A 20286-nucleotide genomic window follows, 5' to 3' on the forward strand; every position below is an offset into this window, starting at 1 on the left:
ATAGAGTGTTCACTTTATTTAAATGTGTGTATTTTTCTAACTTCTTTTCACCTAGCAAGAATTAGTCTCCCTAGGTTATATGCTGGGTAAATTCGCTCTAATTTGGTGGTTTTCAAACTGTTCCAGGGTCCCTTGTGAGGATTCTTCAAGACCTTTTCAAAAAATCTGAATTCGAAACTATATTTATACATATATACTCAGTTCACTATATTGTCTCACAAGTGTGCAGTGGAGTTTTCCAGAGGCTACATGATAGGTGATAATGTCCACCATTCTTTAAGGTGGAAAGTAATCACGTGCTTTGGAAACTATTGATCTGAAATTACCCTGCAATCCATTTCCTGAATATATCCATGGCCCCTTCTCTCATCGTAGCTCCAGGCTCTATTCTCAATTCTTCCTGTGCTGTTTGTCCTTTTGCCCATTTCCTGAGTGTGTTAGAGGCCTTTGCTTGTGCCATGGCCCTGTGCTCATGAAGAACACAGTATTACTCTTCATCCAACAGCTGTTCTTCAGTGAAACTTAAAATAGAACTAATTTTGCTCCTCATTTACATTAGTCTGTCTTGTGTGTACTTTCACTATAGCATTTCTAATTTATTACTGTATATGTTTTCTTACCAGATTATATGTTTTTTGAATACAAGATGTTGATTAATTTTAGTGCTTCCAAGAACTAACTAGAATAGTTCCAGGTACATTGTGGGGATTAATGCAATGGCAGAATATTTCTATTATGATTTCTCTTCTTTGTCCAGAATATAAAGCAAAATATTCTATATTCATTCAGATAATCTGTGAATGGTAATCATGGTAAAGATTAGTTCTCATATATCTTTTTCCATGTTACCTAATTTTGAACATTTCAGATTGAACAGAAATTTACATCAGTATCATTTAAGGATGTGACTGTGGGCTTCACTCAGGAGGAGTGGCAGCACCTGGACCCAACTCAGAGATCCTTGTATAGAGATGTGATGTTGGAGAACTACAGCAACCTTGTCTCAGTGGGTAAGGTCTTTTATTATGTAATTCTAAGTAGCATTTTAAAATTCTTTTAATTATGAAGCATACAGACACTCTAGAGTTTAATGATAGTTAATATTAGAATTCAGTGTTGATTGATCACTTTTGGGTACCAAGAATATATGTGTTTACCTCTCCAGTGAAATGTTCAGTGGCACCTTTATTGAGCAGCTCCAGAAGCTTCCTCCTCTTTCTGAGGCCATGGAGTCTAGGTTGCCTTGTCCAAGTCCTAAATTATTTTACTTTGTCAGGGTATTGTGTTACCAAACCAGAGGTGATCTTCAGACTGGAGCAAGGAGAGGAGCCATGGATATTGGAGAAAGAATTGCCAAGCCAGAGTTTCTCAGGTGAGTTAATGTGAACATCAGAGGATTTATTATTTTCCTGTGGTTAATCCACAGGTTGACCACTTTGAAATGTTTTCTCAAGAATATCTCTTTCAAGGTCCTAACCCTTGGATGTGATTGAGAATACTGATTATTGAAGCAAATTTCCAGGTATCATGCCCACAGAGAATGTCCTCCTTTTTGATTCACTTTTCGAACATTTACTATTCTTACATCTGCCAACAGTCCAATCTTTGCCCTTTTTATCTTTACTACTGTTTATCTTGATTATTGTATGTTTTCAAAGCAATTTCAGTTGCCCACATTACCTTCACTGCCCTTCCTTTCTGTTACTTTCAGACATTCTTTCATATACTCGGTTTTTGACTCATAATTTTTTTTTAAGTTTATTGGGGTAACATTGGTTAATATAATTATAATTTCAGGTGTTCATTATAATTTGACATCTATATATTCTATTGTGTGATTACCACCCAGAGTCCAGTTTCCTTCGGGTACCATATATTTGATCCCCTTTACCCACTTCACCCTCCCCAACTCCCCTATATTTGACCCCCTTTACCTGTCTACCTCTTCCCTCCTCCCCACCCCCTATCCTCTAATAAGCACTAGTCCCTTGTCCATGTCCCTGAGTCGCCTTTTGTACTGTTCATTTGTTACTTTTAGGTTTATATTCCAAATATAAGTGATATCATGTGATTTTCAACTTTTTTAGTCTGGCTTATTTTGTTTAGCATGATTATCTTGAGGTCCATCCAGGTTGTCGCAAATGACAGTATTTCATCTCTTTAATGGCTGAGTAATATTCCATTGTATATATATACCATAGCTACTTTAGCCAGTCATCTATCATAGGACACTTCAGTTGCTTTCATGTTCTGGCCACCGTGAATAGGGCTGCTATGAACATCGGTGTTCAAATATCTTTTCAGATATGGGTTTTCAAGTCTTTAGAGTAAATGCCCAGTAGAGGGATTGCTGGATCATATGGTAGTTCAATTCTTAGTTTTTTGAGGAACCTCCATACTGTTTTCCATAGTGGCTGTACCAATTTGCAGTACCACCGGCAGTGTATGAGGGTTCCTTTATCTCCACATCCTCTCCAACATTTGTTATTACTTATTCTGTTGATAACAGCAATTCTAACAGGTATGAGATGGAATATCTCATTGTGGTTTTGATTTGCATTTTTCTAATAGCTAGCAATGTTGAGCGTCTTTTCATATGTTTGTTGGCCATTTGTATGCCCTCCAGGGAGAAATGTCTCTTCAGATCCTCTGCCCCTTTTTTGATTGGATTGTTTTTTCTTTGTTGTTATTGAGTCATATGAGTTCTTTGTATATTTTGGTTATTAGGCTCTTATTGGAGGCATTGTTTGCAAATATATTTTCCCATTTGGATGGTTGTCTCTTTACCTTGGTGATGATTTCTTTTGCTGAACAGAAGCTTTTGAGTTTAATGTAGTCCCATTCATTTATTTTTGCTTTTACCTCCCTTGCCTGTGAGGTCAAATTCATAAAATCCTCTTTAAGTCCAAGGTCCTTGAGTTTAGTTCCTATGTTTTCTTTTTGCATGTGTCTTATTTACATTCAGGCTCTTAATCCATTTTGAGTTAATTTTGGTGTGTGGTGATAGACAACAGTCTAGTTTTATTCTTTTGAAGGTGGCTTTCCAGTTTTCCCAGCATCATTTATTGAAGAGGCTTTCCTTTCGCCACTGTATATTTTTGGCTTTTTTGTCAAAAATTATTTGCCCATATAAATATGGGTTTACTTCTGGACTCTCTATTCTGTTCCACTGGTCCATGTGACTGTTTTGCTGCCAATACCATGTCATTTTGATTACTGTCGCTTTGTAGTATAATTTGAAGTTGGGAGGAGTGATGTCTCCAGCCTCATTCTTTTTTCTCAGAATAGCTTTGGCAATTCGGGGTCTTTTGTGTTTCCATACAAATCTGATGATTTTTTGTTCTATTTTTTAAAAAAATGCTGATGAGATTTTGATGGAGATTGCATTAAATCCGTATAATGCTTTAGGTAATATGGTCATTTTAACTATGTTGATTCTTCCAATCCAAGAACACGGAATATCTTTCCATTTCTTTGTATCTTCTTCGATTTCTTTTAATAGGGTCTTGTAGTTTTCATTATATAGGTCCTTCACTTGTTTTGTTAGATTTATTGGTAGGTATTTTATTCTTTTTGTTGCAATTGCAAAAGGAATTATTTTTTCCACTTCTTTTTCTGACGCTTCATTATTAGAGTATAGGAACGCTATGGATTTTCGAGCATTGATTTTGTATCTAGAGACTTTACTGTATTTGCTTATTGTTTCTAGTAGTGTTCTTATGAAGTCTTTAGGATTTTCTATATAGAGAATCATGTCATCCGCAAATAGTGACAGTTTGACTTCTTCATTTCCTATGTGGATGCCTTTTATATCTTTCTCTTGTCTGATTGCACTCTCTAGGAGCTCCAACGTTATATTGAATGACAGTGGCAATAGTGCACAGCCTTGCCTTGTTCCTGATCTTAGAGGAAAGGTTTTTAGTTTTTCACCATTACGTGTAATGTTGGCTGAGGGTTTGTCATAGATGGCCTTTTTTATGTTAAGGTACTTTCCTTCTATACTGATTTTGTTAAGTGTTTTGATCATAAATCGGTGCTGTATCTCATCAAAGGCTTTTTCTGCATCTATTGATATGATCATATGATTCTTATTTTTTAATTTGTTTATATGGTGTATCACATTAATTGATTTGCGTGCGTTGAACCATTCCTGTGCCTCTGGGATGAAGCTCACTTGATCGTAGTGTATAGTCTTTTTAACATGTTCCTGTATTTGGTTCACTAGTATCTTACTTAGGATTTTTGCATCTGTGTTCATGAGAGATATTGGTCTGTAGTTTTCTTTTTTTGTGTTATCTTTACCAGGTTTTGGTATCAAGGTAATATTGGCCTCATAGAATGAGTTGGGAAGTATTGCCTCCTCTTTGATTTTTGGAAGAGTTTGTGGAGAAAGTCCAGGACTAGATGGCTTCACCAGTTAATTCTACCAAATCTTCTTCGAATGTTTGGTAGAATTAACTGGTGAAGCCATCTAGTCCTGGACTTTTCCTTTTTGTTAGGTTTTTTGATGATTGTTTCAATTTCCACACTGCCAATTGGTCTATTTAGATTCTCCAGTTCTTTTTGATTCAGTCTAGGAAGGTTGTATTTTTCTAAGTACTGGTCCATTTCTTCTAGGTTATTAAATTTGGTACTATATACTTTTTCATAGTATTCTTGCATGATCGTTTGTATTTCTGTGATTTCAGTCGTAATTTCCCCTCTTTCATCCCTGATTTTGTTTATTTGTGTCCTTTCTCTTTTTCCTTCAGTGAGTCTAGCCAGGGGTTTGTCAATTTTTAACCTTCTCAAAGAACCAGCTCCTTGTTGTATTATTTTTTTTTTAATTTTTGTTTTGAATTTCATTTATTTCTGCTCTAATTTTGATTATTTCTTTCCTTCTGCTAACTTTTGTCCTCATTTGTTCTCCTTTTTCTACTTTTTTAACATGAAGCATTAGGTTGTTTATTTGGGCTAGTTGTTGTTTTTTGGAAATAGGCCCGTAATGATATGAACTTTTCTCTTATTACTGCTTTTGCTATGTCTCAAAAGTTTTGATATGTTGTACTATCATTATCATTCGTTTCTACGTATGTCTTGATCTCTCTTCTTATTTCTTCCCTCACCCAGTTATTCTTCAGTAGCATGTTGTTTAATCTCCATATATTTGTGTTTCTTCCTGATTTCTTTTTGCTGTTGATCTCGAGTTTCAAAGTATTATGATCAGAGAATACAGTTGGTATGATTTTAACCCTCTTATATGTGTTGAGGCTATCTCTGTGTCCCAGTATGTGGTCGATTCTTGAGAGTGTTCCATGTGCACTAGAGAAGAATGTATAAGCAGCTGTTTTGGGATGGAAGGCTCTATAAATGTCAATTATGTCCAGTTGGTCTAATTTGTCATTTAAGGATGTTATTTCCTTATTGATTTTCTGTTTGGATGATCTCTCCATATCCAACAGTGGGATATTTAGGTCTTCTACTACTATAGTGTTTTGGTCTGTTTCTCCCTTTAGTTCTGTTAGTAATTTCTTTACATAATTCAGGGCTCCCTGATTAGGAGAATAAATATCAATGTCTTACGTCTTCTTGTTACATGATTCTTTTTATCATTATGAAGTGTCCCACAGTATCTTTCTTTCTAATTTTTATTTCGAAGTCTATTTCATCTGATATTAGTACCACTACTCCTGTCTTTCTCTAAATGCCATTTGCTTGAAATATCATTTTCCACTCTTTCACTTTGAATTTATATTTGTCTTTGGAGCTGACATGTGTCTCCTGGAGGTAGCATATGGTTGGGTTTTGTCTTTTGATCCATTCTGCAACTCTATGCCTTTTTACTGGTGAGTTAGTTCAATGCATTTACATTTAGAGTCATTATGAAAATATGAGGTCTTCTTATAGCCATTTTATCTTTTGCTTTCTGGTAACTCAGTGTTTCCATTGCTTCCTTGTCCTTGTGTTTCTGTTTTCTTTATTTTGGTTGGCTTTTGTGGGTTTTGCCTTTGGTCCTTCTTGTTTTATGTTATATACTTCAGTTCTGAATCTTTGGCGTGTGGTTACCATTATGAATATGTAAAGGATAGTTATATATACACAGTTGTCCATTTTCTTCTGTGCGTGGCTTATGTCCTTTCTCCTTTGCAAATTTGGATCGTTGAATTCTCTCCTTTTCAATCATTGTTACCTCAGTTTGTCCCTATGTATGCTGAATGTTCATTACTATCTTGCTATAGCAATTCTTTTATTATTTAAACTTATAATGCCTTATTCTTATGAAGGTTTGCACTCCTCTGCTTCTATTTGCCTGAGAGTTACTTTACTCCTATTTATGTATATTTTTTTGTTTTGTTATTTTGTTTTAGATGAGCTGGCACTTTTCAATATTTTCTGTAGTGTAGGCCTTGTAGCAGTAGTGGAGAAATCCCTCTATTTTTGTATGTCTGGAAAGGTCTTAATTTCTTCTTCATATCTAAAGGAGAGCTTAGCTGGATACATTATTCTAGGCTGGTCGTTCCTTTCACTTAATAGTTTAAATATTTGATTCCTTTCCTTTCTGGCTTGTAAGGTCTGCGCTGAGAAGTCCGATGATAATCTAATGGGTTTTCCTTTATATGTTACCGTTTTCTTCTCCTTATTTGCCCTGAGAATTCTCTTTGTCATTGATTTTTGATAACTTTAATACAATGTGTCTTGGTGAAGGTCTTTTTGGGTTGAGATAATTGGGTGTTCTGTTGACTTCTTGAATTCTAAGCTTCAGCTCATTTCTTAGCTTTGGGTAATTCTTGTCCACTATTTGTCTGAAAATGCTTTCAAGTCCCTGCTCCTTTTCCTTGCCTTTGGTAATGCCCATTATTCTTATGTTTCCTCTCCTGATGGTATCAGCTATTTCTTGAATTTCTCTTTCATTATTTTTCATCCTTCGGTTTCTTTCTTCTTCCTTTGATTTATTTCTAGATTTCTGTCTTCGATATCACTGATCCTTTCCTCTATTTGGTCGACCCTATTTCCCAAGCTTGCTATTTCTTTTTTTCAGCTTTTGCAGTGTGTTCTTCATCTCTAGAAGTTCTATTTGGTTCCTTTCAAGGGTTTATATCTCATTGTTCTGCTCATCTAGTTATTTTTCAATTCCTGAAATTGTTAATTTGAGTTGTTTTGCATCTCACTGAGTTTCAGAAGTACCATCCTGAATTCTCTGTCATTTAAGTCACATATTTCTATTTCTGTAAGCTTATTTTCTGGAGATTTTTCTTTTTATTTCTGAGATTCCTTGTCAACCTTGGTTGTTTATGGTGTTTAATGGATCATTTCTCTGCCTGGGCATTAATGGAAGTGTATTTTGTTGTTTTTCCAGAAAGAAGATTTATTATATAAAGATCTCTCTTTAGCTTGCTGCAAAGAAGGCACTTTTCTTTTGGTTTCCAGTAGGTAGCGTCTAAGCCTCTTGGATCTGTGCTTTATATAAAGCCTAAATGTCTTTTTTATTTTCTTGTAGATATTTAATCACACTGGCTATTCTCAGTTTCAGTCCCTGTCAGTGTTAGCAACAGTTTCGGTTGTTTTTGCTCAGATTCTCTTGGGGATCTGAGGTGATGTGTCTTGTAGTGTAGAGGGTGTGGGGCCCTCTGGGTTGGGAGTCAGCGGCTACGGCTCAGCCTCCATTTTGCAACTGAGGCCGGTTTCTCTGTGGTCCTGTCCTGCTTCTCTGCTTTCTGCCCTGATGACTGAGCCCTGTTGCCAGCTGCTAGAATTTCTGGCACTTCCAGGCAAGCTAATCATGGAATTCGACGCATCTTCACTCCTCTCCCTCCTCCTGCAAGGAGCTGTGGCAGCTGTGAGAGGCAGTTTCTGTATTTCTCCGAGTCCACCGCCCGACACCTGGTGTTCTGACCTATGGAGCTCTTATGCGGAGATCCCGCGTTCAGACATGCTAGTGTGCAGTTTGGGTGTTTTTGTTTTGTTTTAGATATTTAGCTTATTGTTGTTTCAAGGGGAGAGCTCTGAAGATGTCTGCCACTCTGCTGTTTCCAAGAGACTCCTTGACTCAAATAATTTTTGAGTATATACTATGTGCCAGTTATTTGTTAAGCGCTGAGACTATATTAATGAAAAATTAATGTTTGTTAATGAGTTCATACAGATAGTGCTAAAGGCCAACAGGGCCATGAAAAGATGTTCACCATCATTAATCATCAGGGAAATGCTAATTAAAACCACAGTGAGATAATATTATCTCACACCTGTCAGAATGGCTAGCTAGCATCAAGAAGACAAGAAGTAGCAGTTGTTGGCGAGGATGTGGATAAAATGGAATCCTTGTACACTGTTGGTAGGAATAGAAATTGGTACAGCCACTATGGAAAACAATGTGGAGGTTTCTCAAAAATTAAAAATAGATTTACTCTATGATTAGCAGTTCCACTCTGGGTATGAACCCAAAGGAAAGGAAAATGAGATACAGTAGAGTTACATGTACTACCATGTTCATTGCATTGTTCACAGTAGCCAGATATTTAAACTACCTAAGTGCCCATCAGTGGCTGAAATAAAGAAGATAATGGTATATATATATATATAGATATATATATATATATATATATATATATATATATATATATATATATATATAAAATTGAATATTATTCAACCATAAGGAATAAGAACATTCTGCCTTTATGACATGAATGGACTTTGAGCACATTGCACTGAGATAAGTCTGAGAGAAAGACAAATAATATATCGTATCACATATGTGGAATCTAAAAAAGACAAACTTGTAAAAACAGAGGGTAAAATGTTGGTTAACAGGTGATGGTGTGTGTAGGGATAGGGCAGTTTTTTAAGGGCACAAACTTGCAACAGGTAGTAAGTAAGTCCTAGAGATCTATATATAGTGAATATAGACAATGATATTTTATCATAATCAAATTTGCTAAGAGACTAGAACTTAATTATTCCACCCACTAAAAAGAAATGATGATTATTTGAATCACTAAACACAAACAGATATGTATATTAAATGTTCTGTGGAGGTAAAAACTGTAGAAGAAATTAAAGCAGGGTTAAATTGATTGACTGTAGAAGAAATTAAAGCAGGGTTAAATTGATTGAGTGTGCTAATTTAAGAAGAGTAGTTTAGGGAAAACTTTGAGATCACCATTAGAGTAAAAATTTGAATGAAATGATTGTATGAACCTGAGGATACTCCCTGTTTTCAGCAGGGGTAATAGCAACGGTTAAGCCCATGGGCAGGAATCTGCTTGGTGTTTTTGAAGTAGACAGGAGGAGGGGCAGGAAATGATGTCAGGCAGCTGTGACCCAAAAGACGAGAGTATCATAAGCCTTATCAAAAAATTTAATTTTATTCTTAATATATTGGTGGATTTTTGGCAAATGAGCAACACCTGATACATAGTTATGTAAGATCTTTCTCATCTCTATTGAGAAAATAATGAGAAGAGCATAAGAGCTCATTAGGGGACTGTTGAAGTTTTCCTTATGAGTGATTATGGTCACTTAGACAAAATTGGTTGCAGGATACAAATTTAATATACAAAAATCAATTGCTTTGTCAATATTGTACTTATGTCTTTTTATTGTTGAGTTATAAGAGTAAATGTTCTATATACCAACCCCTAATTAAGTATGTCATTTGCAGATGTTTTCTCTCATTTGTGGCTTTTCATTTCACAATCTTGGCTTCATGGTCTACAGCAAGAATTTTTTGTTTCATATAGGATAATTTATCTATTTTGTCATTTTTGTTTGTGGTATTGTATCTATCTCAAGGACATGAAGATTTACCCCTACATATTTTTTAAAGTGAAATAGCTCTTATATTTAGGTCTATGACCCATTTTTGTTTATGGTATCAGGAAAGGGTTTATTTTCATTGTTTTGCATGTAGACATCCAATTGTCTCAGTACAATTTGTTGAAAAGGCTGTTTTTTAACCATTGAATTGTCTTGTCACTTTACTGAAAATGAACTGAACATATTTATTTCTGGACTCTCAATTTCATTTCATAGATCTCTCTGTTTGTTCTTATGCCAGTTCCACAAGGTCCTGATTACTGTAGTGTTGTAGCAGATTTTTAAATTGGGAAGTCTGAATCTTCCAACTTTCTCCCTTTTTTTCAAGATTGATTTGATCACTTTCAGTTCCTTGAATTTTCACGTGAATATTTGGATCCACTTATTAGTTTCTGCAAAAAGGCAGCTGGGATTTAGTTAGGGATTGTGTTGAATTTTTATATCAATTTGGCAGTTATTGCCAAGTAAATAATTGAGTCTTCTGATTCTTGAGCATGTTTCCATTTATTTAGGTCATCTTTAATTTCTTTCAGCATTGTTTTGTAGTTTTCAGACTATAAGCTCTGAAATTACTTGGTTAAAATTACTCGTATTTTATTCTTTTTGATGCTATCGTTATTGGAATTATTATCCTAATTCATGGATTTTTCGTTGTTAGTATATGGAAATATAATTAATTTTTATATATTGGTCTTGTACCCTGTAACCTTTTGAACTCTTTTACTAGTTTTAATAGTGTTTGAGTGGTTTCTTTAAGTTCTCTGTTTAAAATCATATCACCTGCAAGTAGTTTTACATTTTTTTCACTTTGGATTTTTCTTTTTTTGGCTAGTATTTCCTGTATAAGTGGTTAGAGTACATTCTTGTCCTGTTCATGATCTTAGGCAGAAAGCATCCCATCTTTCACCTTTTACCATGTTGTTTGCTGTGACCTTTTCATAGATGTCTTTTTATCAGATTGAGGATGTTTATTCCTAGTTTGTTGATAGTTTCTATAAACAGGAAAGGGTGTAAATTTTGTCAAATACTTTTTCTTGCATGTATTTAGATGATCATTTGGTTATTGTCTGTTTTCTACTCATATGGTCTATTAATTGATTTTCAGATGATAATCCAATCTTGCATTATTGGGATAGATCCCACTTGGTCATGGTGTGTAATCTTTTTATATATTACCGGATAAAGTTTGCTAGTATGTTTTTGAGGATTTGTGCGTGTATAGTCATACGATGTAATCTTAGTTTTCTTAGATATTGATCTATAGTTTTCTTTCTCAAGTCTGATTTTGGTATCAGGGTAATATTGGGCTCATAAAATGAATTGGGAAGTGTACTTTTAATTTTGGAGAGGAGTTTTATAATAATTGATATTTATTATTTTAAAAATACTTGGTAAAATTCATCAGTGAAACCATCTAGACCTGGGCTTTTTTAATGGGAAATTTTAAAATGACTAATTTAGTGTTTTCACCTGTTTTAGGTTTCCTTCAGATTTATCAATTTTTTCTTGAGTCAGTTTCTGTAGGTTTTGTTATTCTAGGAATTTTTCCATTTTATCAGAGTTACTTAATATGTTGGCATACAGTTGTTCATAGCATTCCCTTATAATGATTTTTGTATTTGCACTGTACAAAATGTCCCTCTTTATCTACAGTCTCTTACGGATACTGAGTACGTGATGCATCTTTCTGTTTTTAAAAGTCATCCTGTTTGCGTCTTTGAATCTAAAGTGTCTCTGACAGACAGCACGTGTTTGGATTTTCACATTTTATACAACCTTGCTTTCAGTCTGAAGAATTTATTTTTTGTAAGGGTGGTCTGATAGCAGTGGATTCTAGGGATTTTTAGTTTCTCTTAGTTTTTTAATCTATAGTTTATTTATTTCATCTTCAGTTTTGAAAAAATAGTTCTGCTCTTTTGGTTGACGATGTTTTTTTTCCCCAGCACAATGAATATGTTATCTTACCTTTTGGACTGTATCGTTCTGATGGTAAGTCAGGTGTTAATCTTACTGAAGTTCTCTTGTATGTGATGAGTTATATTTCTCTTCGTGCTTAAGAAATCTCTGTCTTTGTTTACTCTGATGCATTTTGTCATAGATCTCTGTTTATCCCTCTTGGACTTTATCTTCTTGAATCATCAGATTAATATTTTCATAAAATTTATAAGATTTTTGCCATCATTTGTGAATATTTTTTGTGCTCCTTGCTCTTTCTTCTCTTCTTCTGGTACTCCTATTATTAACATGTTGGTGAAGTTAATGGTGTACATTCAGTTGAGGTGCAATTATGGTGTTCATTTATTTATTCATTTATTTGTTCAGTTTTCTTCATTGCTTATTATTTCTCTGTTCTTTATATTACATGATGTCTATTGATCTATCTTCAGTTATTTTTTTCTCCTATAAACTTCAATTTACTATTGAGCCTTTCTAATGAATTTTCATTGTATTTATTTTAATTTTCAAACTTAGAATTTTTATTACTGTTTTCTCTTTTTATTGATATTCTCTTTGTAATGAGGTGTCATCATACACCTTTACTTCCTTACTCATGGTTTCCTTTTGTCCATATTTATAGTAGCTTTTTTGAGGTCTGCTAAGTCCAGTGTCTGGACCCTCCCAAGAGAGATTTTCTATTGCTTGGTGTTTTTTCTGTAATTGTGAAAATTTCCTGTTTCTTAATATGTCTTGTAACTTTTTGTGGACAATGGACATTTTAGATAATATTTTCTCCCTACTCTGAACTGATTTCTTCTTGCCAGGGGTTATTGTTATTTTTTGCTTACTTATATGTTTAGTGACTTGGATGGACTATTTGAGTGAAGTTCTTTTCCCCCAGAGTGTGTTATCTCTGATGTTGCTGTTGGAGAGCTCTGTCTTAGGCATACATACAGTCCTTAGAATTTTGATAGTGGTAACAGGGTGCTCTTTGAAGGCCTATGTAATTGTTAATTTTATGTGTTAACTTGACTGGGCTAAGTGATGCCTAGATAACTGGCAAATCCTTATTTCTGGGTGTGTCAGAGGATGTTTCTGAAAGAGATTATCATTTGATTCAGAGGAAAGAGGTCTACCCTCACTAGTGTGGGTAGGCATCATCCAATCCATTGAGGGCCCAAAGAGAACAAAAAGGTGAAGGAAGAGCAAATTCTTTCTTCTTGAGCTGGGACATCCATTTCCTCCTGCTCTTGGACATTGGAGCTTCTGGTTCTTGGGCCTTGGGACTTTGAGACTTAACAACAGTCCCCTAGTTTTCAGGCCTTTGACCTTGACTTAGAGTTATATGATTGGCTCCCCTAGTTCTTAGACCTTTGGATTTGGACTGAATTACACTATGGGCTTTCCTAGTTTTCCAACCGGCAGATGTCAGATTGCAGGGCTCCGTGTGTGTGCGTGCGTGTGTGTGTGTGTGTGTGTGTGTGTGTGTGTGTGTGTGTATAGGTGTGTATAGATAGATAGATATATCTGTCTTATCTGTCATCTATTTACCTATCTAATTGGTTCTGTTTCTCTGGAGAACTTTGACTAATACAACCTTTTTGTCTCATCTCTCTGTGGTCTGCCTCTGTTGGTATCACACCCAACTTTTAGCCTCTACTAATTGTTGACTGATTGCTCTATTCTTTCCAACAACAAATTGGTTCAGTTAAATTTGAGGTTGCCCTTTGTGCTACTATTTTGGAAATCATCTCCTAGAAAACATAATTTAAGGAAGTTATTACTGTAGAAAATGTGTTTCTATGTGTGTATTTTCATGAATGTGTCTGGTAAACAGCAACAAATTTAATAGCTTGGTATATCTCTTCTTACTTGTCTCTTTCCATTATTCTTTCTGGTCTACTTGTAGTGAGTCTGTGGTTTAACTTATTGCTCTCACGGAATTATTAGCTTCTTCTTCATTGATTATTGCTGAAATTCCATTGTTTTCCAGGATGATCTTAGGCTTGAATTTACCCATACTCTTACAAATAAGGTGAATTTTCTTGAGCAGAACCTCAGAATTCTCTGTTCTCTGGCTTGCTTCTTTCTCTGAATAGGAGCTCTCCATCATTGCTCTGGAGCTGGGAGCTGGAATAGTGTTTTGCTTCTCTCAAGGTGATACTGTGCTTTATGTTCAGTAGGAAATGTGTGTATCTCTCTGTTTCTGATAGCTTGATGTAAATATAAAATATGTAGTACTTTTATTTAAAAAGTATAAAACTTAATTGAGAATTTTAAAGAAGTTTATATCTATGAATAAATGTATATTATTGATTCATTGGAAAGGCCAACGTCACAAGTCTCTTCCTAATTTTACATATAGATCCAATTAATTCTAATTAGAAAGTCTATAAGATTTTTTTTTGTGTTCGTTTTTGTTTTCAAGAAGTTGTTACACCTTAATAGTTAGAAGCCAGAAAATGATTGCAATATAAAGTAAGCCTGTGGTAATTAAGTCTCTTGGTTTGATTTAAGGAGAGCCCAGAAGGTGACCTCTCCATGTATGGGTATTTGATCTCTGGATAGATCTGGCACTGCAAATTACTGGCAAAAGATAGAAGAATTTTCTAAATTGTGCTTAATATATGAAACAGCTGTTACATGTATTGTTACTCTCTCTACTGAAATGTATGCTCCATGAAAGAAGAGATTTTGCCTATTTCTTTACTGCTGTATCTCTACTTCCTAAGACGATGCTTGACCCTTAGTAAGTACTCAAAATGTGATGAAAATAAGCCCCTTATAAATTAATACAAAAAACTCAGCCCAATTAAAAAATGGTGAAAAGGCAAGGTTACAAAGCTTTATTGGTAATAGAGAAATGCATATAACAAGACTAGAGTTAAAAACCACAATATACCTGTTTAAATGAAAATAATTAAGGAGTGTAACAATACCAAATATTGTTTATAATGTCAATTTCCAAAAAAAAAAAAAAAAAAAAATCCTAAGTCAAGGTCAAAGGCCTGAAAACTAGGGGACTGTTTTAAGTCTCAAAGTCCCAAGGCCCAAGAACCAGGAGCTCCAATGTCCAAGAACAGGAGGAAATGGATGTCCCAGCTCAAGAAGAAAGAATTTGCCCTTCCTTCACCTTTTTGTTCTTTTTATACAATGCCATGGCTAAACAACTTTAGAAAACAATCTATTATTACATAGTGAACATATACATTTCTTTTGATCTAGTTTTATACCTTATATCTTTGAGATACACTTTTATGTTCAACCTGTGATGAAGAACATATTGTTTTTGTTTTAAAGGTCTTTAACATGTCATTTTAAATATTTTAAAAGCACTGACAAATATTTTATAAAATATAATCAAAGAATATAGAGCAAAGACAAAAAATATAAGCCTCACTTTTTTATTAGCAGATTTAAACATAAAATTACACTTTAGTTTATATTAAAAAGTAGCCTTTTACACTCGGCCAAGAAGGAATAATAGGGACTGGATTTACCTTCCTGTCTGAAACAACCAAAATATTAGACAAAATATATGAAACAATGAATTTCAAGATTTAGTCATCAGCCAATATAGGACTGAAATTTCTTAGAGCCAGAAAACAAAGGACTTGAGCCCTATGATAGTCCTACCAAGTCAGTGATCCCTGAGAACCCTGCATTTTCAACTAAATTGAGGATAAATTGACAGTCCAGGGAGATTAAGGCTACTTTGAGTTCACAGGACGAGAGGACTAGATAGGAGATAACTGCTCAGAGAGAAAATCTGGAGATCTGCACGGGTCCTCCTTGAGTATTCAGCAGAGTATTGATCAGCTCATATATATGAGGAAATTAAAGAACTTTTGAAAATAATTAGAACAGTATATACCACTCACACAGGGCCAGGAAAAGACCTGTTCCCACCAGCCAGAGTGGAAAACTCATAATTCACAGAGAATTGGATAGTATACTCAGAAAAGTCTTGCCTCAGTAGTGAGAAATAATACACCTTAAACTGAAACCTGCTCCACATTTGCCTACCAAATCATAAAAACAAGACCTAAAAGTATCAGACTGTTTCCAAGTGACTTAATGCATTGTAGAACAAAGCACAAAAATACAGGAATTCAGAAGTACTGAGCTTCCAATAAGGTAAAATTCACACATGCTTCCATCTGTTGAAAAAGTATAAAATATACAGACAAGTGGGAAAATCTGGCCTTGTTGAGAAGATTAATGAATAAATCAAAATAGACTCAGAATTGACATAGATGTTAAATTAGCCAACAAATTCATTAAAAATTATTATAATGGGATTCCATGTGTTTTAAAACTTAAATAGAAACATGAAAGATAAAACAACAGCCCAAATGAAAATTCAGTATAAAAAATTTGAAATCGAATTTCTACAAATGACAATTACAATGTTTGAGATGAAAAATAATTTAGGATAGGAATCAGTGGCAGATTAGATAATGCAGAAGAAAAAAGTAGTGGACTTAAACACATATTAAAGGAAGCCATACAAAATGAAGCAGAGATATAAAAGATTTTGGAAAAAACGAAAAGAGCACCTGTGAGCTATAGCAGTGGTCTCCAACTTTTTTGGCACCAGAGACTGGTTCTTCTATGAGAATCTAATGGCAGATCTGAGGTGGAGCTGAGGTGGTAATATTAGCACTGGGGAGAGGCTACAAATACAGATGAAGCTTCGCTTGCCTGCCACTTAACTCCAGCTGTGTGGCCCAGTTCCTAACAGGCCATGGACTGGTACCGGTCCATGGCCTGGGGGTTTGGGACCCCTGAGCTATAGGATAACTTTATGTAACCCAACATATATATTTGGAGTCCCTGAACAAAAGAGAACAGAGAACAGAAAACAATATTTAGAGAATTAATGGTTAAAATTTTCCAGGTGTGGTGAGAACTCACCTACCCAAGATGTTTTATAAGCCCCAAGCATATGAAACATGAAGAAAACTACTCCAACACATATATATCAAAATGCTCTAAACCACTGTTAAAATGGAAATCTTTAAAATAGCCAGTGACAAAATATAAGGGTGACAGCATTTCTCCTTAAATGTGGCAAGAGAGAATGTAGTGGAGCATTAACTTTAGAGTTTGGAAAACAAAAAAACTATCACCATAGAAAAAGATACTCAGCAAAAATAGCTGTCAGAAACAGTGAAAAAATCAGGAAGTTTTCAGTTATTTAAAAGATGAAAGAATTCGTAAACAGCGCATGTGCAGTTTAAGAAATGTTTTGATATCTGATGGCAATCTATATTTACCCAAAAGAATGAAGAACAGGAGATGATGACTATATGGATATGTATATAAGACATTTCTTTATTTCTTTATATTTAAGTCTCTACAAAAGATACTTACTTTACACAATAATAATAACAAATGTACTGTGACGTTTGTAACATCTAAGTAAAATGTATGACAATTACAGCCTAGGGGCCAGGAGGAGAGAAGTGAAAGTATAATAATGTAAAATTCTTATACTATGTGTAAAGTCATGTAGTATCGCTTAAACATATATTAATTAAAGGTGTAATATCATATTGGTAATTATAGAAAATGTAAATGATCTAAAACCCCATTTAAAAGACAGATATTGCCAGGTGAGATTAAAAAAAAAGGTAAAGTCCAGTTATATGCTGCCTATAAGAGAACATGTTAGATTCAGAGACTGAAATATGTTGGATACAAAAAGAATGGAAAAAGATACATTGTGGTAAAATTATTGAAAAGGCTGCAATGCTGTGTCAATATCAGATGAAATAGATTTCAGAGCCAGGAATGTTGCTAGTGAAAGATCTTTTCATATTGATAAAGATAACTTTTTGAAGAGGACTTAACAATCCTAGACTTTTATATTGCTAATATCAGTTTTCCAAAAAGTATTTGAAGGAAAAACTGATAGAATTTGAAGGAAAAATAGACCCACAATTACAGTCAGATATTTCAACATCCCTCTCCCAATAATTAATAGAAAATGAAAATAAGCAAAGATATAATGGACTTGAACAACACTAAATAACTAACTTGACCTAATTGACATTTGTAAAAAATACCCCTGCCCCCTACCCCAAGGACACAGATCAGTGTCCTCCCCCACACATAAACCAGGAACATTTACCATGGTAGATCACATTCTTGGACATACAAGCCTCAATAAGTTTAAAAGGATTCAAATCATATGAAGTGTTTTATCAACATACATGTATGAAATGTGTGTTGGATAAGAAGGAAAGTTTCAAATCAATGGCTCCAACTGCCTCTACCTTAACAATATAGAATAAAAGAGCAAACTAAGCCAATGGTAAGCAGAAGAAATGAAGTAATAAAGAACAAACTGGAAAACAGTATAATAGAAAACAGAAAAACAGTTAAGAAAATTAGCAAAACCAAAATCTGTCTCTTTGAGAAGATAAAATCGATAAACTAGATGAAACAAATTATTGATATCAAGAATAGGATTGGTGATATCACTAAGATTCTATGGATGTTACAAGTAAAACAAGGAAATATATTGTGCCTATAATATTATAAATTCAACAATTTATGTGAAATGGACAGTGACCTTCAAAGAAACAACTACCAAAGCTCACTCCAGAGGAAATATATAACCTTTTCACAAAGAAGGCCCCAGGTCAAGATGGCTTTATTAGTGAATTCTGTTAAACATGAAATACCAATTCTGTCAAAATCTTTCAGAAAATTCAAGAGGTGGGAATAATTCCTGTTTTATTTTCTGAGGCTAGCTTCACCTTAAGACCAAAACTAGATAAAGATGTTGTAAGAAAAGAAAGAAATGCAAAAACTCTATAAACAAAATTTTAGTAATTAAAAACCAAAATATGCAAAAAGGCTAATACATCATGACCAAGTGGAGTTAATCCCAGGAAGACTTTTTCAACGTTTGAAAAGCAATCAGTTTAATTTTCTGTATCAGAGTCACTGTGTTATCACCAGTACTGTGCTCTCAGAAGGAGACCTGTACTTGGTTTAATGCTCTGCTGTTGCCATCTTTAAATTCCTAACCATTTGTCTTTGAACTTGTGATTTGTATGTAAACATGTATATGAGCAGACTGTGTACATTGAATGGCAGTGTGCTTCCTCAGCAGTTGGTTTGGCTTCTTGGAACAGTCTGGTATTCTATAGTCCTGAGTGGGTGACCAAGACCCAGTTCCACATTGGTGGCAGAGAAGCAAAACCAAAGGTAGTAGTGCAGTGGTTGCAACCCAAAGAGAGAACCCAAGTGGAGGCTGACTTTCCTGTTTCTCCCTTGAACGTGTCCCTTTGGCATCTGCACAAAATATTAACTTTCTGGGTTGAATACTGGTACAGTTACCTCCGGCACTCAATAATTATAGTCAGTAAAGTATTACAAAATATAAACATACTCATGGACATAGTGTTAAAACATACTAGGTAGTTAACTAGAATTCTTCACAGTATACACTTTCTGGTCTTGAAAACTGCTGGAACATTACAAAGCAGAATCAACAGGCTTAGAAATGGAAATTAAATTTGATGGGAAAGAACATTATTTTCATACATAATTTTGGATGAACCAGTTATTAACAAGGAAGTCAATTTAGAAATTAATTTTTCTTTGTCTTTGAAGATATATCAGGTCCTCAAATAACGTCATTTTGTTCAGCATCGCTTTGTTACAATAGTGATGAGATGCCATAGAAACTTAACTCATGTTTATATAAATTAGCCAGTGGTAAAATTGGTCTTGTTACCCATTGTTTCATTTAAAGTCGCAGAACCTATGGATGATGTTCAGTGAAGATTTACTGTATAGGAATAGACTGCATAATAAGGTGTTTTGAGTTATATACAAATCATTAAGCCATTTTTGGTTTCTTGTACAGGTTATAGGAAATGTCAGAGGAAACATTGAAATGCTATTGTATAACAAATTTACATTTAAAATTGAATTCAGATTTTCACAAAACTATTTATGAAGTTAGTTTTAGAAAAATGTTCCTCAAGAATCTTTATCACTAGGTATACTAAATTTTAAATTTAAAAAAACTCTTAAGAGCTTCAGAAACAGTTGCAACAGCTGAAAGAACCTTCTCAAAATAAAAAATTATTTATCTTGCATTTGCCAAGAATAACTCACGTTACTTTCAATTATATCTATTGAAAATGAAGTCTCTAAAAGTATAAAGTTTGATGATTGACTAAATGAATTTACAGAAAGGAGTGCCAGAAAAATCTTATGAAAAATTAAATTATATGATTAACCAAGACATGGTATTAATAAAGTATTATTAATTATTGTATTATATACAATTATTATACCAAAAATGGTTTGCAATTTGTAAATTTATATGGTTACTCATTTATTAGTATTACATCTATTAAATTTCATAATAAAATTTTTAAGGAAAAAGGATAATTTTATCTTTATGCTTTTGTTTATGATTTTTAAGTGGCCCACATTTTCATTTTGCACTGGCCCTATCACTTATGTAGTCATCCCTGCACGGTATTTCCAAAAACAAAACAAAAACCTATATCTTAGTAGATACAG

At 34.2% G+C, this 20286-nt stretch overlaps 1 protein-coding gene across 1 annotated transcript in view; it reads left to right on the forward strand.

Annotated features, from left to right (window-relative positions):
- Positions 1-20286, forward strand: part of LOC105309891 (zinc finger protein 33B-like) — a 41763-nt gene that overhangs the window by 12627 nt on the left and 8850 nt on the right. Inside the window, 2 exon segments of the mRNA XM_023526464.1 lie at positions 869-1010; positions 1277-1372. Coding sequence (XP_023382232.1) covers positions 869-1010; positions 1277-1372 — 238 coding nt within the window.

The sequence above is a fragment of the Pteropus vampyrus genome, unplaced genomic scaffold, assembly GCF_000151845.1.
Source record: "Pteropus vampyrus isolate Shadow unplaced genomic scaffold, Pvam_2.0 Scaffold927, whole genome shotgun sequence".
Classification (NCBI taxonomy): domain Eukaryota; kingdom Metazoa; phylum Chordata; class Mammalia; order Chiroptera; family Pteropodidae; genus Pteropus; species Pteropus vampyrus.